Source organism: Perca flavescens, chromosome 8, assembly GCF_004354835.1.
Source record: "Perca flavescens isolate YP-PL-M2 chromosome 8, PFLA_1.0, whole genome shotgun sequence".
In the NCBI taxonomy this organism is placed as follows: Eukaryota; Metazoa; Chordata; class Actinopteri; order Perciformes; family Percidae; genus Perca; species Perca flavescens.
In genome coordinates, this window is record NC_041338.1 from 18,011,581 (window position 1) to 18,035,954 (window position 24,374).

Genomic DNA, 24,374 nt, shown 5'->3' on the forward strand with positions numbered 1-24,374 from the left:
AAACATAAAAGCATGACTGCCCTTTGTGCTCATAAAAACTAGTGTATGATTCTAGGCAACACCCGTGGAAACGGTTTTAATGGTTCATATATAAACTTGCAATGTTAATGTGCTATCACATGCCACAGTCTCCTGAAGGCACACCATTTTAAACCACCTTCATAAAAATGCTTTTTGGGAACAGCTGCAAACATACAGCACATGGTGTGCCATATAGACCATATCAGTGTTTTTGCGTGTTTTACTTCTTTTTGCAAATCCATTAACTAAAAATCCTACATACCCTTCAGATATTTGATTTGCACAAGACAGATAACAGATCACAATGAACATTTAACTTTTGTGAAAGGTATTGTTGCATGAGAATTCGAGCAGTTATAATTGTAAAATAACAATACACGTTTAATAACTTCAGAAGACTGTGGGATACAATTGAACTCTACAGAACAGCTACTTAATGGACCTCCTGAGATAATTATTCAACACATTTTATGCTGATGGGTAGTCAAGTAAGGTCTATTATTATTAGTCTATTATTCACATTAATGCAAGTACACCATAATGACCGTTAAACATATTGTTTTTTTACATGATTAATATTAATGATGAAATTGTAAAATGTAAAAATAATTGACACATTTTGATTATTCACTCGTGTCATGTCATATTAAAAAACTGTCAAGCTGTTAATGTAACTGGGCATCAAAATAAATTTTGATATTTATGAATGCTTTGTTTGAAACACTGGAAAGGAGGGAATGACGAGTTATGATCAGGGGGGGAGGGTAATGTAGGGTCATACATTCCTAAATATTTACATCCTACAAATGCAGGCAGAGTGCTATCCTTGGTGCTATAAAAATGCGCCTACACTGCCCAGAAGCCATCAATCCCTACCCAAGTCTCGGTCATGGTTACACCAATACATGTAGATAAACCTGAACACTAAATCAACCCCACAATACTAAAACCCAGGTAACATAAATGCACACCCAAAACATTAAAACATACTTCGACAAAGACATGAACTGTTCAGAACACAGTCCCATGAGCCTTGCAGTGATTCAGTGCAGAGCACAACGGCATCCTGTTGGCCGTTGCCATTGACTGTGTATGTATTCGATTAGGCTATAAAAAGATAAGAGGTGCAATGCTGTCTCGGTTCAGAAGTTGAAATCCGTGTTTTCTTTTTCAGATGGCCATTAATTCAGCAATCTCTAAACAACTGTCAGATCAAAATATAAGGTCGTCATGCAACGTTAGCGGCAATGAGCGCGTCCTCAGAGCGGTTTTACCAAAGATCCTTTCTAAACTGTCTCTGGTTTAACCGGTTTTACCACGGATCATATAGGCGGCTATCTACCTCCCTCCCACATTAGCCTACCCAAACCTCCACCTCACCCGCCGCATATGGTATTGATTTTCAGAGAATGTTATATTGGCACTGTTGCGATAACTTGATATCATTGTGAATCCATCAATACTTTGAAGGTAGGCTACGCAGTAGGACTACACATATTGAGCCCTAGCAATTGAAAGGGAGACAGCGTGGTGTTGGTGGAAAGTTCAAACATGTTAGAAATGTGAGTTAGTTAATGCAAGAAGGTACCAAATTCCATTCCATTTCACGAGAGTGACAGAGTCTATGCGTAGCCTACACTATATGCTTGCTATGAAACTTAAAGTGATGGTTCGGAGTAATTTCACCCTAGGGTCCTTTGCACCATGACCTTGAGCCAAACAACCCCCCAGAAGCTTTTTTCACCTGGGTTGAATATTGGGAGAGTTCATCTGCATACTGCAGTCAGGGCTTACTCTGAGAGTTAGCGTTATTAGCTGAATAGCTTAGTGCAGGCGCTAATGGATCTTGTACATTATCACACTAATAATGCCATGTGAACCATCACTTTAATATAGAGACACTTTCACAGTGCATGCCAACATCCCTAATATTGATCTAAACAAGTTTTATAAGACATACGTTATAACAGCTCTTAACAGCATACAGAAGAAGGGCTGCCAGGAGAAACAATATTTAAAGTTTATAGTCTGTGATGTGTTACACCTTGGCAGCACTGCCCGACATAAATCTCCAGTCTTAAGTTAAAACACTTAACAGATTTATCCATCGATATTCAGAATCCCTTGGGCAATTGTCGTTACAAAGACAAAACAACCTACATATTTGACAACTTGGTATGCACACAGTGATAATCTAAAGTGAAAAATGGTTTTAATACTAAGACATAAGTGAGTGAAGGCTGTAAGGAACACACTCGGCAGTAACACTATTAAAAAGGTCCATCTTACACTGAAATAATGTTTGCTATAATACTTGCTGGAGAGGAGGATAATGACAGGGGGACATGTCACACTATGTCATCAGTACAGTTTGTTATAGATTCAGTAAAGCACAGACGACACGCTGGCAGATCGCAGGTGTGAATGTGATGGCATTGAGAGTGATGTGCAGTGGGTGTTGCTGAAAAAGAGTACAGTGTTTTCCTTCCAGATGAAATCCTCCATTTGCAAGAGGAGAGAGATGAATGAGACAGTTGGTAAGTAAAGAGATGGTGCTTTAATGCTTAAATGTGTCTACAATGCAGGCTGGATTTGTGATTATTTTCATACTGCATTGCATTCAGTAAATGTTGTGAGTGCAAATGAGTTTACAGTGGATTCTCTATTCATCAGTGGTGACATAGGCCTACTCAGTAGAGTTAGCCATCTGTTAACAACTTGCAACACTGTCATCTCACTGAATAAAATGTCAAACATCTGTGGAGGGTAACGTTAGGCAATGGATTAAATAACTTAGATTCTAGCATACATGTTAGACATTTTAATTCAATTCAATTCAATTCAATTCAATTCAATTCAATTCAATTCAATTCAATTTTATTTATAGTATCAAATCATGACAAGAGTTATCTCAGGACACTTTGCAGATAGAGTAGGTCTAGACCACACTCTATTTACAAAGACACAACAATTCCAGTAATTCCCTCTTGCTCAAGGGCAAGCATTTAGTGCGACAGTGGCGAGGAAAAACTCATTTTAGGAAGAAACCTCAGGTGGTGAGAAAAACGTCCCTTTCCTCAATTTTTTTTAGGTAAATTAATCTTTATTAGGCTACTGCCTTCTATTAAGCTTTAACTGAAAACACAACAAAAGCAGACAACTTTCCATTTACATTTTAAATTTAAATGAACTAACATTAGGGTCCAAAGGGTCATTAAATGGCTTTAGGTAGGGTTTTTGTTGCCTCTCAGTGCGACCTGGCTGGCTTGACAGTGAACATATATCTGGTAGGTTCACCATTTTTTTCTTAGCACCTCCCCTCGTCGTAGACATGAATGATTGACCCATGGATGTATTAAGATAATGTTGACCGCGTTTGACCCAGCGCTCCCGCGCACGTACGTACGCGTACCTATCAAGTGCTTTGCATCCGGGCCGGGTTGAATCCCCCACAAAAAAAACAAAGAAGAAGAAAAAGTGAAGAAGTCTCCCTTCCAACACGTGAATTGTAATGTTAACGTTTGTTTAGTTAATATTTGTGTTGAGAACGGTAATTATAAAAAAAATAACATCACCTATCCCTTGTTCTTATATAATGTCCTCAATTACTTTCATCTAGCTACACGCCGAATCGTGCGCTATAGCTCAAGTAACTTTAAGTTAACATTAGCTTTGGAAAAATAGCATCTTTTCTAGCTAACTTGGTGTGAGCTAATGTTAATTACCTAGGATTAGGTTAGCTGACGAACTTGGTTATTTGGATAGATGACAATCTATTTTTAAAAACGGTTCCCGGACGTGTTAGCCAGCAAAGTAACGTTGGTGCCAAAAGCAATACAAAATGTGACCCATGTTTGTGATGTTAAAAAATCCTGCTACCTGCTAACATGATTCCGTTTTCTAGCTACTTCAGCTACCATTTTGCAGATATGCTTACTGCTGTGCGGTGTATGCTATCTAAGCTGATTTCTCCATTGTGGAGGACGGTAGAGGTGGATGGAGAAGGCATTTTCTCTGGTACACCAGGTACATGCAACAATCCCACCAAGTATAGCTAGCTAGATCAACTTTACTTCATTATTCTGTATTGTTTGGTGTTTAAAACACTACAATGGCAACACATCCAACAGCATTGATGCCATGTCGTTTTTGGTCCACCTGTATTTTGCTTGTTAGGCATGGAGGACATTCGCCACCTGCGGGGCAGTGTGGTAACTCAGCTGTGCCTTGACTATGCCATGATAGACGATGCAATCTACTTCACTAGTGGAGAGGTGTTGGGCGGGGTACCTTTGAAAGAAGGAGACGTTGTAAACTGCATAGCAGTACGAGATGGTGCCCAAGGTGGATGGAAAGCTTTAAGGGTGAGAATCATGGCCGGCATGAGTATGCAAACAACCTACAATTTTAAATGTACCTTGTTTCAGTTAAGTTGTGTTTTGGCATTTGGTGAAATAGGACTTAATAATATGTCATACATGTGCTCCATATTCATCAACTCAAATATCAGAATCCAAATGTTTTATGCATCTCTTTTGTTGATTGATGCGTTGCTCCTCTAATATGATATAAGAGTTGGCATAGTCTGAGAGGTGACTGAAGAAATGTGTGAATTTAAGCAATACTTGTTTATTGTTCCCTCGGCTTACAGTGAATCTGTCAGGAAAAAGGGCCATCATGATGCACCATATAATCCTGTCATTTAGGTGGAGAAGAATGCAGATGCTTGGGAGGATGGAGGAAAAACCTCAATAGAAGCGGACAGTATGCAGCTGCGGCCTCTCATTGGCACAGTCACTTCATTTGAAAAAGATGGTGGCTACATAAACCAGACCACGTACTTCCCACGCTACAGTCTATGGGAAGGTATCGATACTTACTGTATTTTACTCGCTAATATGGTCTTGACCCCATGATGCTTTGCATAAACATATTCTGTTTTTTACACCCACGCTGGTCTTTCAGTCCCAGAACTGTCCAGCATTTTAGGCAGAAGTAGACATTTTACAGATTTAACAGCCATCATGTTTTTGTTTAGTTAGCTCTCAAACTTGAGAGTAGGTTAGTCAAACTCACAGCCACACTAACATTTATTAGCACTTGGCTAAAGGCTGATGTCAACTTTCCTGCTTGTTGGCACACTTTGTCTATTTTCTCTCCTTTTTGTCAGGTTATGAGCCAATGAAAGGAGACTGGGTCCAAGCTAAATATTTTATCAATCTTAGTGGATCACAGTGGACCACCCAGGCTCATTCTGTGGCTCCTTTACGCTACTGCCGCCTAGACAAGGTGATTGCATCATTGAAAGTCTTTGGCTATATCCACTCATTAATCAATTTAGTCCTTTTTTTTTTTTTTAGTACTTCAGTTGTATTTGTAAAAGGCATTCCACTTAATTTTGATAACGTGCCAATGCTTAAAAGCTCATTCATGTCTGTCTAATCCAGTTGAGTAATATTACATCCTTGTTTGGTGATAAATATAATGACTTATTTCATTCCCCTCCTCTGAATGATCTGCTATCTCCAGGTGCGTGTGACCAGTGTGTATGGTAATATTGGAGTGGTTGAGGACGATGTGTTCTTCAGCCTGGATTCTCTGCTGCTGCCTGCCCACTACCAGCCTTTGCCAGGGCACTTGGTCAACCTGGTAATGGTGGAGAGTAGTCAGTCCCTCTACTGTTGGAGGGCCCTGTGCATGGCACCCTGCCTTCAAAGGTATTGGACTTGTATCTTTATAGGGCTACAACAAACTTTTTTCTCTCAAATGTAAAAGGAAAAAAATTTAAGTTTTTTTTTTTTCCAAGGCGATGTCTTCAAATGTCTTGTTTAGTCTGACCAAAGGTCCAAAACTCAGAGGTATTCAGTTTATTGTGATATATGACAAAGAAGCAAATCCTCATTTGCGAACCTGATATTTGTTTTCACTATTTTAGCTTAATAAATGAAGTTTCTTTATCATCAGAAGTGTAGTGGTTTTCCATATTTGTAAAAATGTTGGTGATACAGATCAGTATTTTGATGGCTTTTTTCCCCCTTAATTATTGTTGCAGTGGGAATTCTTCTGCTACATGTCTTCCAGAGGCTGAACTCCAGAGCATTTTGGAAAACAAAGGGGGGCTGGATGTAACAGTCTATGGCCAGTTTGAGGATCTGATGATTGGGGAGAAACGAGAACTGGTGCTCTGGATACAGTGAGTGACCAAAGAAGAAAGAAAATATTCACATTCAGAGTAAAACTAAATTAAAGCACTAGTAGCAAAACTCTGTAAAATATACCTATAGTTCTTACGATTAGCATTGGTTATTGTCCAAGAACATTTGGCTCCGTGCCGGCGATAGCCGGGGCCAAATTTTGTCCCTCCCATTCTTGTGAACAAGATATCTCAGGAACGCCTCGAGGGGATTTCTTTAGAATTTGGCACAAAGATCCACTTGATGCACTTATTAGAATTTGGTGGTCAAAGGGCACTGTGACCTCACAAAACACATTTTTGGCCACAACTCAAAAATTCATATGCATTTTGCATGACATTTTATATCCAAAAAGTCAAAGGTGAACTTCACTGTGATATCATCATTTCTTGCCATTATTCAACATCATAACTCAGCAACAGTAGGGGAGACATTTGGTCGGATACTGAATTGGTGACTCTAATCTTGGGTGCCCACCTTGGAACTAGTGATTGTATAGATCTTTTGTTCTGTCGGGTCTAAGATGTTTGTGAAGCATCCACATTTCAGGATTCGTAGCTTCTTTGCAGCAGTTCACCACAAGCTCATTGGTTTTGCTGATATTGAGCTTCAGGTGATTGTTGAAGTTCTTTATCAGTCCTCTGTACTCGTCTTTATAAATGGTCTCTAAGGGAAGACTGCATGCTTCTCATTGGAAATTATTTAATGGAATCATACATGTCAATATAGTGATAACTCAAAAAATATATAATTAATACCTTTTTTTTATTCCTTCAAAGTCTTCAGTAAATAAATGATAGTCTGGACAAACATGGATGTAAACTGCAACTTGACTGGTTGGCAGAAGCATATAACCGCGAGGTGATAATTCTAGTTTATCTTTGCAAGCTTCATTAAAACTCTTGAGAGCATAGGTCTTTTGGTACAAACCTCTCAAATCTGAGATAAAATGAGATTACTAATATCTTTTAAATATGTTACAGAGCAAATGACTTTCCACCTGTAGCACAATGCATTATTTTATCATCTTGATCTTTCTCTCAACACAGAAATAAAGGTTCAGAGACCCACAGGCTGAAGTGCTGTGACTTTGCTGGCTGGGACTCAGAGGAACAGTTCACCCTGGTTGCTGTCAAAGGCTTCACACCACTAAGACACAAAAGACAGCCTTTGCAAGAAAACTGCTCGGAGTCTAAAATCTGCTCGGAGTCTGCAGAAAAGCAAGTCAGTGATGCAAAAGAGGTAGACAAAGAAAATGGTGAAGTGCAGAAGGAAATTACCCATTCCCCCGGTGTAAGGAGGGAGGAAAGAGAGATGGACATTTCACCAGGAGAGAGGTTCTCAATTGTAGTAGCCTGCCAAGCAAAGTAAGTTATTTTGAAACACTACAGATAACAGAAACCGAAAGAAGAGTAGTGGATCAACAAGATAAATGTAGAATGGAATTTTGACTATATCTGGGCATGCTGTTTTGCCATATAACAAGCTCTTATTTTTTTCAAGTGTCAAGTGGATCTGTGGGGCTCTTGTTACTAGGTTGTCTGTACAACTAAGTCTCATGTGGGGAAACTCCTCAGGAGCATGGGAAGCTGTGCTGAGCTGCTGTTGCTGCATTTCTCCTCTTTCACCATCGGGAGGCGCCTGGAGGTCACAGTCGGCAGTAAAGAGGAGAACCTGCTGCAGCCCTCTGAGCCCTACAGTCCCAGAGATGCAAGTCTGGTCTCAACAATGCCTACTCAAGTGATCACTGTATCTGCTCCAAAAGACGTACCAAGGTATCAACACAACTGATTCTGCTGCCGCCTGAGGAAGAGGACCAAGCTTGAAATGAATTGCCTACCTATCTAAGCTACTCAGATAATTTGCCACTTAGTATATGTGCTTAGGAATGCTAATATATAATGGTTATATGTGGGTTGATCGTAATAAATATTTGCACTTTTTGCATGCAGCAAGCTTCCAAAAAAGAGAGACAAAAATGTTTTTTTTTTTTTTTTTTGTCACCTCTTGTTTGAGATTGACTTTTGCACCTGCAGGCTTACCAAGCGGCGGCTGCCAACCTTCCTACCTAACTTCCCATTGCCCCAGGCTCTCAGAGACTGTGTGGAGGCACAGAGAGACGTGCTGGTAGTTCAGCCCTGCCTAGGAGAGGTGAGCATGCCTGTGATGAATTTTAGCTGGTCATGTAGAATGAGGTAACGGAAGTTGCAAATTAAGAGTTGGATTGTGGCTACCTGCACAATAAATTAGTGTAATGGTGCATTAAAGTACTTTGGGTAATGAAGGCTACCAATATTGATTTTCTTTATGAATACATGCCTTCTGAATCAGCACAAGGAGTGAACATCTGGGCCTCTTAATTTCACGAGCGGAGCGATGTATGATATTAAAAGAGTTTATTTTAGAGGAGACAGAGTGCCATATAATTGACTCAGTGGCTTCTGTTGCGTGTTTTGGTTCCTATGGTAAGGGAAATAAAATATACCATATTTGCCCTCAGAGATCAACTGAAATATCACATTATCCTTCTCCTGCTGTGCCTGTTCGCTCAGGAGCTGTCACCATCCAACATGCGTTCGCGTTTCTCAATCCTTCTCTGGCTGGAAGAGCTGAATGCAGAGAGGGAAATTAAAGAATTTTCAATTGAAGGTGCCCTTCTCACGAAAGGGGCTGTCTACCTGCACCTAGAGGTCCTTGGGTTGGCCGACGGCAGACCCAGTCTCAGTATAGGTGAGGAAGCCTTAGGTGTCCTTCTTCATCATTGTTGAATTATTGCAACGGTTCATGTTTTGAATTTTTTTGTGCAACACAAGAAGGGTTTTGACTAGTTTTCTCTGCAGGCGACAGAATAGTTTTGAAGAAACCCCAGAGTGCAGGTGTGGTAATGGAGTATGTTAGTTATGTCACAGAGGTACGGAGATATTTGATACTCTGAAGCATTTTTTATGTTCTGCATAATCTTCTCTTTCTTTAGATTTAATCTAAAAAAAACAACTCTGTTTTGACTCCCAGATCAATGACGAGACTGTGAGTTTGAGAGTGAATGCAGAGTTTCAGCGCAGCTACCTCGGAGAGCCACTTGATGTTGATTTCTCCTATAACCGGTTAGAAAAGAGATTATGTTTTCGATTTCTTAAACGCAATGCAGTCATATTTCATCCGGAAATAATGCGTCGTCATTGTAATACGAGTATTTTGACTGCTTGTATTACCAGATTGACCATGAGGCGGTGTCACAACGCACTTGAACAGACAAAACAGTTTGTGGAGAGTAAGTTAAGGTTTTATTTGAATCGCTTTAAGTCTTACTCATTTCCACCAGATGCATAACTGCTGCTGACCGGCTCCGCTGCGTGTCTGCTGCATGCGCCGCCGTCCGTCAATACCCACCAGGTCCCGATTTGTTGCGGCACGGCTGCGGACATGACCGACAGCTGTAGTCACGAATTCAGGTAGAATAGAACCACAAAACCAACAACAGTTAGTTTTCATCCAGAGGAGTAGAGGGGAAACGGCTCTGTGCTGTGTTTTCAAGGTGTAGTGCAGGGAAATATGATCTGCCGTGAGCACAGTGTATTTTATTTAGAAAATTAACCGGATGTTTTATTTTGCTTCTGTGCTCGACTTCCTGTTCCGCACTATCTTAACGTGTGCTGAATTGCTGCGGAGCTCTCCGGCGTTCGGCAAAAATAGAAGCTCTGCGTATCTGCTGCGGATCGCCGAAGCTTGGACGCAGTCAGAACGCAGCCATTCTGCAGCCAGTGGAAATATTCACACTGACTTTAATGGAAACCTAATGCCTCCGCCGCTGTTTCGGAGCCGTTCCGCATCTGGTGGAAATCCACAGTTACATAAAATTAAATGCATTATACAGGGCTCTTAGGAAGATACAATATAAGATGTCTTTAGAAGCAAGTATCGAGCTGACATTCATGAGGATGAAAAAATGTTCCACTGCAAACACAGAACTAAAGTAATTTCCTGAGCCGCTTTCACATTGGAAAAAGCTTGGCTCCAGAGGGTGCCGTTTTATACCTCACCTCTCCTCTTTTTTGCCTTAGTGAGAGAAAGAGAAAACAGAATTGCCCAAGGGATGAATTCAAAATATTTTTTTCCCAGCAGTGTCTGCTTGCTCAGGCGCTTAGAATCTTTTTGACAACCAAAAATGACATCACATATCTGTATTTCTACAGTTTAATAGACCTTATCATGATTTGAATATTTACAAGTTTAAGAAGTCTTGTTTTATACTTCACACAAGCTTTCATGACGGTTCATTTTAAAAGTAGTCCAGTAAGATTTAATTTGCTGTCATTTTCACATTGTTGTGCAGTTCTCTTCCCCTCGACAGTGACTGTTCAAACCCCTCAGTGGACAGGAAAGTGGGTGGAGGAGCCAGACCAAAATAAAGAGGACAATAAGGTAAAAGAGAAGGGGGGGGGAAGGACAAAAAAGACATTAAGTCATTAAGTTTTGATTAAGTGTTATTGTATCTGAACAACAGACTCCAGCCATGGAAAATGGAAAGTTGTCAAGCATTTCCATCGACATGAAGTCAAAGGCCACACAGACTAAAGGTACAGATTTGATTTGGTACAAGCTTTGCCACATATCAGAAGACATTGAGAGCACAAATGAAATATGTGTAATCGCTTCTAGATGGTAGACTGGCATCCAAACCCATCCCCAGCCCAGGGAAATTCTTTAACCCAGACCTGAACCCCCCTCAGAGAGAGGCAGTGAAGAGGATCATGGCAGGAGAGTGTCGTCCCATTCCTTATGTGCTGTTTGGACCTCCAGGCACTGGAAAGACCATCACCCTCATAGAGGCCATACTACAGGTACATACCCACAAACACTAGAATTGAAAGTCCCTAAATGTATTTGACCAATAACGCAATGTATTCTTAAACAAATGCATCCAACGAGATATAGCTTTGATGTATTGAAGTAGTGCCTCAGACCCTGCCCGCATTCATTTTTATTTTTGGAATTTATCCTGTGGTGTCCACATTTTCCACCTGTTCAAGTTGATGGTCTAATGTTATAATGTGGACAAGGAAGATTGAAAATGTTGTGTTCACACTGGTATTGATGGCAAACTTCTCAACAACTTACAGCTGCAATAGTGAGTGTGAGTATTTGATGCCTGTCAAACTTACTCCCCTTCTGGTTCCCTGCTTGTGTGACTTAAAGTATTTCCACCTCCAGGTTTACCACTTTCTGCCCAGTAGTCGGATCCTCGTATGCACTCCTTCCAACAGTGCTGCTGACCTCATCTGTGTCCGCCTACATGACAGTGGTTTCCTGCATGCTGCAAGTATGGCCCGTGTCAACGCATCTTGTAGGCAGGAAGAGGTACTTAACATCATCAGGGAAAAGGGATTCACTGCAGTTCCTTTGGCAACACACACCTAATTTAAAATGTGTATGATGAAAGGGAAAATATGCATGCTTCTGCGTATACAGTATGGTCTGTACAGATGCCATCTACATTTACCACCAGGTTGGGCGGTACGCTTATCAGTAACCCTTTTTAAATAATAGATAAGGTTGTGATAACATGCTCTGTCTGCATCTCTTTTTAGCACATTGCTTTTATTTTATTTTTATTATCTAAAAGTTGCATGCCATGTTGATGTTACATTTTTTTTCTTAGTCCATCCCTGAAGTGCTGAGACTGTACTCGAGGGCAGGAGAGGACATCCGTCATGCTTCTTTTCACAGGATTGTGGTCAGCACCTGCTCCAGTGCTGCCATGTTCCATAATATAGGACTACAGTAAGGCCTGGGCTGTAGTTGGGATAGTTGTATACAGCTTTTTTTTTCACTTCTATCTCCTACTTTCTCAGTTCACTTACTGTGGATTTGTTTTTCCTCAGAGTGGGACATTTTACCCATGTGTTTCTGGATGAAGCCGGCCAGGCCACAGAACCAGAGTCCCTGATCCCCATAAGTTTTGTATCAGAGAAAGATGGACAGGTCAGCACAAATGCACACTCACTGACTACATGGACTCCAGGATTAACTGATTCGATTTTGTAGTTCAAATGTCAAGGTCATATTATTGCGATATCTCAGGGACGCCTGTTTTGCAAAAGCACTTTTCTGGCTATCATTCAACCCCATAACTCAGGAACATAAGGGGAGACAATTTGTCCAATACTGAATTGGTGACACTAATCTTGGGTGTCCACCATGAAGCTGAGGTGATTGTATAGATAGTTTGTGCTGCTGGGTTGAAGATGTGTGTGAAGCATCCATGTTTTGCCAAAAAATATTCTTCAAAGTCTTGACTACATATACAAGTGGACAGATATGGATGTAAACTGCAGCTTGACTGGTTAGTGGAGTCAAACAACAGCAAGGCGGTAATTCTAGTAAATCAATTCTTTTACTTAGGGAAAAAACGATTTAGAAAAGAAAATGAGCCTTATTAAATGAGGCTTACTTATTATTGAAAACATGTCTAAGCTTTTTTGATTAATAATTACTTTTTTCTCTCACCTGCTTAGATAGTGTTGGCCGGAGACCCATGTCAGTTGGGTCCAATAGTGAAGTCCAAGCTGGCTGCTGCCTTTGGCCTGGGGGTGTCTTTGTTGGAGAGGCTGATGGCCAACCAACTGTACTCCAGACATGACTGGGGATACAACCCTAATCTGGTAGGTGCACTGCGCACACAAAGTTTTAAGGTGGTGTTTGGTCGCAAGGACCACATTGATATTAATGAACATAATAAAAAAGTTTCACATGCTACGCAAAGGATGTGACGTGTGTAGCTAGCATATATTTTGTGTGTGTGTGTGTGTGTGTGTGTGTGTGTGTGTGTGTGTGTGTGTGTGTGTGTGTGTGTGTGTGTGTGTGTGTGTGTGTGTGTGTGTGTGTGTGTGTGTGTGGTTCATTTTCGGTACAGTAAGAGAAAGAAATGCAAACATTAAACTGCAGGTTGTATATTACTATAAACTTATTTTTAACAATTTGTTTACACTTTTTAATAAAATATAATAAATAAAATAAAAAAGAATAAGAAATAAAGTACTGCTGCAAAGTTCTCCACTAAATAAAATACTCTGTCTCAAACCAATATCGCAAAATAAAATATAATGAAAAATATAAATAAATAACTATGGATTACAGTGCAGCATTACCAATCCCAGCTTGTAGGCCTGCTCATATTAAACAAATATATATAACTTTTCAAACGTGTAAAGTCCAGAATCAACGGTTTCAGTTTTTAGACCTGCTCAGATTTTTAAGAACTTTTCCACAGTCTAAAGTGCAGCATTAAAAAACATACCCGATCATTACTGAGCAATGTCGGCACACTGCTTTCGTCTTATCGACTAGTCTGTCCGTTGACGTATTTCACTGGGAAACCGAAGTGTTCCCAAACAGGAGACCTGATATGGCTGGCTCTTCAGGCGCCGTCTTGTCCATACTGTCTATGGGCTTGTCTGCATTGGCCATGACGCTAGCTAGCGAGAGGCTGGGCTAAAGCGTGCCGTATGTGTTGTTGTCGGGTTGTTGTACAGCACGCTGTGTGATTTTTATTTTTTCCCCCAAACCACTTCAGCGGAAATCCCGCCCTGCAGTTGATTTCATTGGTTTAGGTTACAGTGACGGCGGGTAGGTTTAGAGATCAGTGTTTGGTGTAGGCAAGCTGTACAGTGATTGACATATTGACATGAGTAATGAAAATTTTAGAATCAGCTGCAGGGCGGGATTTGTGCTGAACGCGGAGACTTCCGCCACTTAATATGTTCGTGTGGAAACACGAAAATTGACCTATGTTCCGCACACAAAAGATTGTATTCGGAACGGAAGCCCTGTACCGAAAGTATGTATGTATGTATTAGGGCTGCCACCTCTTAGTCAATTAGTCGACTAATCGGTCGTTTTGGTCTCAGTCGACTAAGATTTCTTTAGTTGATTAGTCATTTGTTATGCTTATTCATGCTTAATTACTTATTTCCAAGAAACTTCTGAGCACATTTATGGTAAACACAAGATTTAAAGTGGTGCTTTTGCAGGATTAATTGTGGAGAAACTCAGTTTTACAGATGGTTAATTAACTACATTTATATTGTGCTTTTCTAGTCTTAACCACCTCTCAAAGCGCACAGCTCTGTCAATTAAATCAACTAATCGATTAGTCAACAAAATCGTGTGTTAGTCGACTAAGAATTTCTTTAGTCAAGGACAGCCCATGTATGTATGTATGTATGTATGTATGTATGTATGTATTTATCTATGTATGTAAAGCTGGACTTTCACTACTACAGGTGACTAAGCTGATCTACAACTACCGTTCTCATGATGCCTTGCTCACGCTGCCCTCCAAGCTCTTCTACAAAAGCGAATTGTGTTTTAAAGCACCACGGGCCATAGTAGACTCTCTCTGCCAGTGGAAAACCCTGCCCAAAAAAGGCTTCCCACTCCTCTTCCATGGAGTAAGGGTAAGTGGTCTTTAAACTTATGAAGAATGTTTAAGAGTATATGCATCTACATTGAGTTACCAGTTTATTACGTACATCTAAAAGTCTAGTCTTTGTTTGGTTATTCAAGTAACTGGGATATTCAGCTCCCACATTTATTCCAGAGACTTTGCTCTTCCCTAGGGCACAGAAATGAGGGAAGGTAACAACCCATCATGGTTTAACCCAGTGGAGGCTGTACAGGCCATGCTTTACTGCTGCCAGCTGGCCAAGAAGCTCTACAACCCTGTGGACGCATCTGACATTGGCATCATTGCCCCCTACAGGAAACAAGTGAGACTGCACAGTTCAGCTGTGAAATGTGTATTGTGCTTTTTGGTCAAGTTTCAAATCAAAGCTTTAAAGCACTTTAGTTGCATGAGTGCGATCTATTTTCTTTTTCCTTCTTAGTAGAGTGGGAGAAAAGCTATTTCAGTGTCATTTCACATTGAACTCCAAGGTAGCTTGAATGGCCTCACATTTTTTAAGTTGCTTTGCATATGCTAACCCAGTAGTGCCCTTGTTTTCTTATTACTCTCAAGTGTGAGAAGATTCGAGTGCTGCTGGGTAAGGTAGGCCTGTCTGACATCAAAGTGGGCTCTGTGGAGGAGTTCCAAGGACAAGAGTTCCTGGTCATCATCATGTCTACGGTAGGAAAAAACAAATGTCAGAATATTTTCCGGCTCAGTCCAGACATATGCCAATTGTGGAGGAGAAAACTTATATGTGTGACAGTGGTGGGGCATCTGTGTTGTGATCTAAGGACTTGTTCAGCACTTACTGACCAATTTTTAAAAATATTTTTTTAGCACCACCATGTGGTCGGTTAGTGTAGTTTTTGTTGGGTGTATCTACCTCTGCCAAATTTGGTTGATGTAGGTGTTGCAGTTTCTGAGATCCTGATAAATTTGCTGCAGAGTGAAGATTTCTTTTGTACTACATATCAGTCAAAAGTAGCATTAAGCCAAATGTGTGAGCAAAATGTTCACATACTGTACATTAACATTTCATCCAAGCATTTTTGTTTTTCTTCAGTTTAAAATAATCTATTCATGAGAAATGAATATAAATGTTGGCTTGCTAAAAACAAAATCTTGGAAAAAGCAGCACACTTTGTACCACACCAAAAACATTGATTAAATATTATAAGTTTACCATTTGCCACTTTTACATGATGAGAGAGAAGTCTACATAAATCTTCTTTAAACCTTACTGGCCATTTTCTCTTTAGCTTGCAACTAGAGTGTAGAAGTAGGTAGTGATTAGGATGCTTTGGTTACTTAAAATGTATCAATCACTAAGACTGGGCAATGCACTATGATGTGAAATATACCGAAAACTGTTGCATTTTTACGATAACGTGTTGGTTTTTCTTTAACTGAAAAGCAGATGATTTCATCCATTTAAAATTATTAGTCTGTAGAATACAAACAGCAATCCCAACCAGTGGTGGAAGAAGCATTTGGATCATTTTAGTTAAGTAAAAGTACTAATACCACACTGTAAAAATACTGTTACAAGTTGAAATTTTTACTTAAGTAAAAGTACGTAAGTATCATTAGGAAAATGTACTCTGAGTATTAAAAGTTCTAAATGCAGAAAAATCCTCACATTTTAGAAACTGTAAACCATGAAAACAGTTCTGTCAATCAACTAAGCGTTTTTTGTGTGCAAAAAAAAAAAAAATTTGTAAAGTAACTAGTAACAAAAGCTGTCAAATAAATCTACTGTAGTAAAAAGTACAATATTTCTCTCTGAAATGTAGTGGAGTTAAAGTGCAAAGTGGTATGAAAAGAAAGGACTCAAGTCAAGCAAAGTAACTCAAATTTGTACTTAAGTACAGTACTTGAGTAAATTTACTTGGTTACATTCCACCACTGATCACAACCTTCCCATAGTTTATTCCATATTTTGGCAGTTACTCAGTTCATTTCATTTTCTTATGATATAGGTGCGCTCTAATGAATCAGTACAGAGTGACGATTTGCAGAAAGCGCTCGGCTTCCTGGCCAACCCCAAGCGCTTCAACGTGGCCATCACTCGTCCCAAAGCCTTGCTCTTAATTGTTGGAAACCCCCACATTCTCATCAGGGTGAGTGACAAAACACAATTTGACCCTAGTTATTTTGGAATGTGTTTTTAATGATACAAGGGTGTTATACATCCAGCCTTTTAAGTACTTTTAAATGTCTTAATATCTTCCCAGGATCCATGCTTCAGGGCTCTACTGCAGTACTGTTTCATCAACGGGGCATATCTGGGCTGTGACCCCCCTCCCTCTCTCAGAGACTCTCAGATGTATGTAAACTTCTCAGCCATCATGTAGTCTTTATTCTTAATTAGGGGTGGGTCTCGTTAGGATTTTATCAAAACTACTATTCTTATCCATGCTCCTAATCGGTTCGGTTCTTTATCAATACTCTTATCATGTAACCGGAGCTCAGACTCATCTATCCGTATAGCAGCGTGCAAATCCCATTAACGTAACCGTAAACGGGAAACATCGCTGCCACAAAGTCTTAAACACTATGAAGGTCAAAAAACAAAACACTAGCACCGAACTGCCCATGAGTTTGTGTAGCAATAGGGGACCTTTTAAAATACTCAGTTCCACTATTAAGTCTACGTTTATGATGCCTATAATGTTCAGTTATTTAGACACTGTCATAGAAGTGTTTACTAAATGTGTTTTAGCGTTGAGGTCATGGTAATGATGTTGTACTGGACTGCATTATACAGATGTGTATGTAACATTTTGCCCCCCCCTCGTGTATGGACATTTGGAAGGACAAAAAAAAGTTGAAATACCTATTCATGTAATGTAGTCCAGTATAACACCACCTTTTAACTGACTTCCATAATAAACATAAAACTTAATTTAAACATTTCTGTCAGTGTCACCAAAACCTGAACATTACAGACTTTTAAACGTAGAATTAAAGGCACCGCTGAATTGCAATAGATTGTACAGGTGTCCCGTATAAAGTGGCCCCACTGAGTATATGATTGTCATTATAATTAAATATTGTTGGAATATCAGGTGAAAGCATGCCTCTGCATTGCTGCCACACCGGTGTTTTGCAGTCAGGTCCTGTTCTTTAGACATGTAATCCAATTGACAACTTGTCATATCAATAAATTAAACATAACACTACTGATACCAACTGTAAATATGTTTTTGTTTTGGTCAAACTTTATCTGCTATAGGTTAGTGTGAATTTTTCGGAAAGTAGAATAAATTTCCATCACAAGAATTTATTTAGCATACTTTTCTTATGGAACCGATAGTACACGTAAGGGGCATTGCTACCATTAACGGTCCTGTTTTAATCCATTTGTAGCCAATAATGAACCCACCTCTTTTATTTCTCCCACAGAGTTGCAGAAGAGCAAAGGACTGCATAAGAGGACGATGTAATCATGGATGATGTATGTCAGCTTCGTCAACTTGACTGTCTTATCGTGTTCAAAGAGTTTTTTTTTTTCCCCCCCCTTCATATATCCTTGGCTTGTTTCTCTTTTGACTGTTTGCAAAGTGAGCTGTAGCTGTCTTGATCAGTGTTAACGGAATTAGTAATTTCTTGTTTCTGTGAAAGCCAAATGCAGTTCCATTTGGGGGGTGGAAATAAAGATGATGCTCGTGTACTGCATACTTATTTCTGTATCCTGTGATTATTAACTTGATATGCTTGACTGTGCATAAAATATTTCAATTAATTAACTATCACAGATTATGGCTAAATTATTGTGAATTGCGTCATAGCAGTTATGCCGTGTTCATCTGCCAAGACTGTCACAATAATGCTACTGAAGGAATTTGAATGGCCTTGGCCTGATTTTTAACCGCAGCAGCAATTTCACAGTGCTTCAGTATCAGCTCTTTGTTGAGAATGGAAAATTAGTCACCATTTTAACTTTTTTTTTGGGGGAGCATACGGAGTTAATCCACAGATGTCTAGTTTCTGGGGCCAAGTTGGCTGCTCTTCTCGGTGTGGCAGCGTCTGCCCACAAGGCATAGAGACTGAATGTGACAATTGAGTGCTACTGACAGTCTGCACAGGGACTGTCAGTCCTACTGGAGCCCAGCAGGATGGAGAAGGTTGGGGTGGGGGGGCTACAGGGGGAAGAGAAAAGAGGCAAATGGGTGGGGGTTCAATCTCTTAGGATAATGAGTCTCTTATGTGCAAGGAGGAGACGGCTTTTATCTGCATTCACTGTGTTGCAGGGCAGGCCAGCTCAGACACCCTGTCCCCCCTCCTTTCCTTCCCAAACACGACTGTCTTTGATGTATGTCTCAGGTGGCTCTTCTGATGTCCCACTCTGCCAATGGAGACTGTACTGTAGATGGAAAAATACCCCAACTACAATTTATGGTATGCTACTCAAATGATTTTAGATGATGGCTCCAGCATCTACAAACCTCTTTCTTAGCTGGATACCGGAGCAGGAAGACTTGAGTTGACAGGGTCTTCTTGTGACATGTTTGAAGTTGGTCTGTTGCCACCACTAGTGACTGGCTTTCAAATTAGTTTTGTTTTAATGTAGAATCACTACCTGTAGACCTAACATCCCCCCACATCCCAGATAAATGACCATGGTGTGTTGTTGTGGTAGAGAGAGCTTTTTGTTATTTACCATCAGTGGAGCAGCACCAAGATTTCTCTCTAAATGATGGCACCACATGTATGGTCTTGTGTCTCTACTTTCACTTGAAGAGGAAAATGTTACACAAAAAAACTGAGCTGTAATGATAATGTCTTGTTTACATGGTGCGAAACAGTTACAGTAGCCTATTGTGATTGTAACACAGAAAGCTATTTTGCTAAATATAAATAGATTTGAGCAGGATGTCTTGCACTAGCAAAGGCGATTCCTAAATACAGTGAATATATTTGCACCTTTTAGAGAGAAGCATCAACAAGTCATGTTTTGGTTCAGGGTATAGCAAGAAAATTATGAAAGTTCATAGTCAGGCTTAGGATGCTAATTCACATATTAAAACAGAGGTGTATATGATGGCAATAAATCATTTTTTAGGGTGGATTTCCACTTTAGTACTGGTCCTAGGGCAACTTCTGGTAGTGCTGAATCAGAAGAACTTAATTGCCAAGTACAAAAAACTATGAAGAGTAATTTTTTTGTATGGTGAAATACAATGTTGTGATTTTAAATATTGAATTGGTCAGATAGCCCAGGAGCAGGATGTTGTACACTAGCAAAGAAGCCAATGCCTAAATCCAGTGAATATGTTGACTTTGAACCTGTAAAAACAAGTATAGTTATGTCCTGGCTCAGTGTATAGAAAGATTCAGTAGTTAAGCTATCTATCTTAGTGGTGAGATATGTTTGACAGACAGGTGCCCACCAGCTCATACTCTTATTACCTTCTCATTAACTGAGGCAGGGGGAGGCAACACATTACCAAGACAGACACAGTGTCTACAGGGCAGCCATTAGGCCCAACAACAGACCCCTGCTGGGCTCCTGGCAGGGGGAGCTTGTTAAATGTGTGGACCTATTGTTCTCCTAAATTGGTCTGTGACTCTAATTGCCCAGTTAGTCCTCTCTTACGGGCTATACTCGTCTACCCGAACTGGAACCAGCCTCTACTCATCAGATCAGGCTGTAAAAGTTGGCTTGGCTGGGGCCGACGGAGGGCTCTTGCTGGCTGCAGACAGGGCTGGTATAAAGGCACAGAAATGAGAGTTGGGCTGTCTAGAATGGGGCTTTGGCATGTCTGACTACACAATGACCATGGTGGGATAGAGACCTCTTATTCATGAGGGAAAGTTCTCCAATCGCCCAGAGGCATCAGCCCCAGATATACATCTACATCTGGAGACAGACGACATCCAAACAAATACTAAGATTATGTAATGTAGTTCTATTGTTAAATTAAGTGGCTCGAATACACGAGACAGAAAGAACGAGACAAATTAGCATTTATGTCTGTGCCCCTGGTCTGCATCTCAAGACGAGATCTCTGATGTCTTGAATGGGATATTGGCATATTATGACAGATGAGTCTGCCTGATGGCACATGTTGCATGTTGCTCTGGTTAATTAGTACCATTCAAATGAAAGTTACTGATATCTTGTCTGAAAGAAATGCATGTATATCACATATTTTGTGTTGAGTTCCATGTACAGTGGCTGATGATGCAATAATTTCTTTGCTACTGATGCTCCAAAGAGGTGGGCTAATAGTATTTTGCATGTGGTTCTGAGTTTGAGTTATTGGGAGATCAAAGCCAGGTGAGCCGAAAGAGACGCTCCGTTGCTAATGAGAACTGGAGGCTGTGCCGATGAAACCCTCCAATTAGGAAGCAGGGACACATGAAAGAGACTGGCAATATGAAGGAGACTGCCTGTCTGTCTACAAAAGAAAACTCACCTTTATTTCAAAAGGAACTTTCAGTGATGCATTGTGTGCCTCTGAGCAAAGACTCTTTATGGGATTTGGTTGTTTTTTTTACATAGCCAATGCAACAAAGTGGCATCATTTTATATTCTCAAAGCAAAATATAATATAGGGAGTGGACAAAATAACACATTGACTTTTAAGGTAACTGAGTCACTACTGCAAACACTGTGAAAATTGTCTGCCAAGTAGCAGCACTTTAGTCGGCCACATTTTGTATGCTTTTAACACCAAGAGTTAGAATTTAAGTTTCCTTCAATGAGGTGTTCACATTTTTTTTTTTCTACCTCCTGGACCTAAACAAACAGAGCAGATTCTGTGACTAGGCTTTAGTCGGTGAAAGCTGGGTTGTGATTGCCCATTGTCCCCCCTCCCTTCTCCCCCTCACACACACCCTCCATCTGCTTATTACCCACCCTCTGTCTGCAGTCGTCACAAAAAAAGCTGTTGTCTCCAAACACATCGTCTCTGCGTCTTTGATAGGTAGTTGATAACAGACTTACAGACTGATGGGGCTGGCTGATCTTTCTGCGAATATAAAAAAGCAGCAGCAGCAGCTACAAAGCCATTCAAGGACAGAAGACACTTCTGACAACAAGCAACCTCAGTAAAAGCTCATCTATCTACCCTGTGGACTCTCTGGATTTTGTGAACCCTTCAGTATGGCTGTGTTCTTTACCGTGGCTCTTCTGGCTATGGCATGTCCTTTAATGGCATTTGACATGGGTCAGTCCACTCGTTGCGTCGCTATCCCCAACCAGATGAAAGTCTGCAAGGATGTTGGATACTCTGAGATGCGGCTGCCTAACTTCTTGGGTCACAGCAACCTGGAAGGTGAGGTGGTGCCACGTTCAGAGGACTGGAGGCCCATGCTGCAGACAGGCTGCCACCCTCAAGCCCAAGCCTTCCTCTGCTCCCTCATTGCCCCCGTCTGTCTTGACACGTAAGGAGATTTTACATTTCTTGTTATTTTGACTCTGTTTTCTGTGAAATATACTAAACAAAATACAAATGTGTATAACATTGACTTTTTGTTTTTATCATTATTGTAGTCATTTTGCGTTCATTGTGTAACATCTTGTCATTCCTTCTTTCAGTTTTATTCAGCCATGCCGTAGTCTGTGTGTGGCAGTGAGGGACAGCTGTGCTCCTGTGCTCGCCTGCCAGGGTCACCCATGGCCCGAGGAACTTGATTGCGACCGCTTTCCTACCGAGGAAGACATGTGCCTTACTCCTCACGCAAAATTTGGCCACATTGCAAAAGGTATGCACGGCCCACAGACTTTGTTTAACTTTACTGCTTTGTCATCCCATTGGCAGAATGGACTACCAAGTGCTTTCTCTTTTAGATTTCCTATAATTACTGTATATGCCCTACAGTTTTGTTAAATTATGTTTAATTTGTTATTACAGATTTACCCAAGCCTGCCTGCCAAAACTGTCCATCTGTGGATTTAGCTCCTGCCATGAAAACAGTCCTGGATGCTTTTTGCCAGCATGACTTTGGTACGTTTCAGAATTTTTTCAATACACTGTTGCTTGTTGATGTGTATCCAGTATAGGCATTTTTTTTTTCACAATTGTGTGTCATTTTCTGAACCAGATGATTCATTGTTTTTTTTTCTCTTCTTCACAGCTGTGACTGCCAAACTTCACCGACGTCGCCTACCCATGGGAGAGCCAGAGTTTGATGTGGAGGGCCGTGTTGAGTTTATTCGCCAGGGACCTCTCCTGCCCTATGACACACAACACCTACTCCAGCAGTGGCTCCTCATCAACCTTCAGTGTGCCAATGCGCTTTTGCGCCCCGGACGGTCACAGCTTTATGTGCTGACTGGTTCCGTGCAGCGTGATGGCACCCTTGCTCTTACCCGTCTCTTCCCTTGGCACAAAAAAGACACAAGCATTGCAGTGGCCACTCGCAAGTGGAAGCACTACAGATGTTGAATGGATTGATACTTAGATGTAAAAACTGGGGCTCTGAATCTGTGTTTGAAGTGTAGACTCACATATGAACAATTTGTTTTTATTTTATTTATTTACTTTACCTTTATTTTACCAGGAGTATTCCCATTGAGATTCCGAATCTCTTTCACAAGGGACTTCTGGTTAAGACAGCAGTATAAGAAAATTCACATAAAACAAGCATCAGACTTATATGATTCCACACCTAAAACACATTATGATTTAAGACCAAATCAAGGAGGACTTATGACATCCAGTGAGAATTTGTGAAGTGAGCTGAAGGGATTTAAGAACAGAGCTGGACATCAACACCGTTGCCTCCCTCAGCAGGTCACTTTCTCACCACTGCTTTGACAGCACACAGTAATAGAATGCACTCAAACCTGTACATAGTATTAATTAATGTAAATTGATTGTAGATTCTATTTTCTATAAGGATATTGGTGTATTTATGACATCTTTTTTATGTGTATGTTATGTGGAAAAAGATGACAATAAAATTTTTGTTCTGCAAAACTATACCATTGTATGTGTAATGTTTAACCGTAACAATTTTGTTGAACGGCAAAGGGCAGGAGTCATGAAAAGGTTGCCCTCTTTCCTTATCACTCATTTCTCCACAAGGTGGCACACTAATGGAGACAGAGAGCACTGGTTCACTATTATTGTATCAGGACTGCTTTTCATTGCAAGTATTAAAATGGGTTCAGAGACGATGTACAATGCAATGTAAAAAAAAATCCAAGCATTCAATTCAATGTGGATTTGTATCCCTTTTGCCTAAAATCTTGACTATATAATTGTGTGCTTTGCCTTTACAAATTATCATATGTGGAAAGTGGCTCTGTATAAGAAGTAAAACTGTAGAATGACTCATGACTTATTCACTGTAGATGGCCTGTGGTCTTGGCCATACTATGTAGCGCTAATGAGAAGATAAATCACTCACTTTACATTTAAATAGCCTCATTTTCACTGCCAGGCTGAACAGTTCTAGTTAGGGTTGTTGAACAATGGGCTTATTGTATACTCGTTTGTGATACTATTCATTTTTATGTTGTCCTCCTGAGAGATGATAAGCTGTCTTGTAGTTTAAAATAAATGTTAAAATGCTGAGTTATTTTAAGTGATTGAATATTGTTGGCTGCCCCATTTAGGCTGTAATGATTTCAAATGTATGAGTTTGTTGAGAGAAAATCCCACACACTGACCATTACGCGGTCCCAGACCTTCATCAGGTAAATGTAAATGTATGAGTTTGTAATAATTATTTAATTATCTATTTATCACACTTTTTAT

The 24,374-nt window shown here is 40.3% G+C and overlaps 2 protein-coding genes across 3 annotated transcripts; both read left to right on the forward strand.

Moving 5' to 3' along the window:
• Positions 1 to 3,383: 3,383 nt before the first annotated feature.
• mov10l1 (Mov10 like RNA helicase 1) lies at positions 3,384 to 18,345 on the forward strand. Of its 2 annotated transcripts, none has more exons than XM_028586355.1 (27): positions 3,384 to 3,571; positions 3,926 to 4,047; positions 4,198 to 4,385; positions 4,728 to 4,887; positions 5,192 to 5,310; positions 5,551 to 5,738; positions 6,074 to 6,214; positions 7,265 to 7,582; positions 7,793 to 7,990; positions 8,252 to 8,366; positions 8,768 to 8,945; positions 9,056 to 9,126; positions 9,228 to 9,319; positions 9,431 to 9,486; positions 10,549 to 10,637; positions 10,720 to 10,792; positions 10,875 to 11,056; positions 11,427 to 11,573; positions 11,875 to 11,996; positions 12,098 to 12,197; positions 12,731 to 12,877; positions 14,498 to 14,671; positions 14,834 to 14,983; positions 15,232 to 15,339; positions 16,641 to 16,781; positions 16,896 to 16,987; positions 18,067 to 18,345. In XM_028586355.1, exons 2-27 carry the CDS (start codon positions 3,951 to 3,953, stop codon positions 18,092 to 18,094), a joined length of 3,474 nt encoding a protein of 1,157 aa, XP_028442156.1. In that variant the 5' UTR covers positions 3,384 to 3,571; positions 3,926 to 3,950; the 3' UTR covers positions 18,095 to 18,345. The 2 variants fall into 2 exon arrangements, with proteins under 2 accessions (XP_028442156.1, XP_028442158.1); XM_028586357.1 differs by having other exon boundaries at positions 3,384 to 3,529.
• A 3,183-nt stretch (positions 18,346 to 21,528) lies between these two features.
• On the forward strand, positions 21,529 to 23,439 carry szl (sizzled). The gene is made up of 4 exons (XM_028586245.1): positions 21,529 to 22,053; positions 22,208 to 22,374; positions 22,524 to 22,616; positions 22,747 to 23,439. Exons 1-4 carry the CDS (start codon positions 21,773 to 21,775, stop codon positions 23,055 to 23,057), a joined length of 852 nt encoding a protein of 283 aa, XP_028442046.1. The 5' UTR covers positions 21,529 to 21,772; the 3' UTR covers positions 23,058 to 23,439.
• Positions 23,440 to 24,374: the final 935 nt, after the last annotated feature.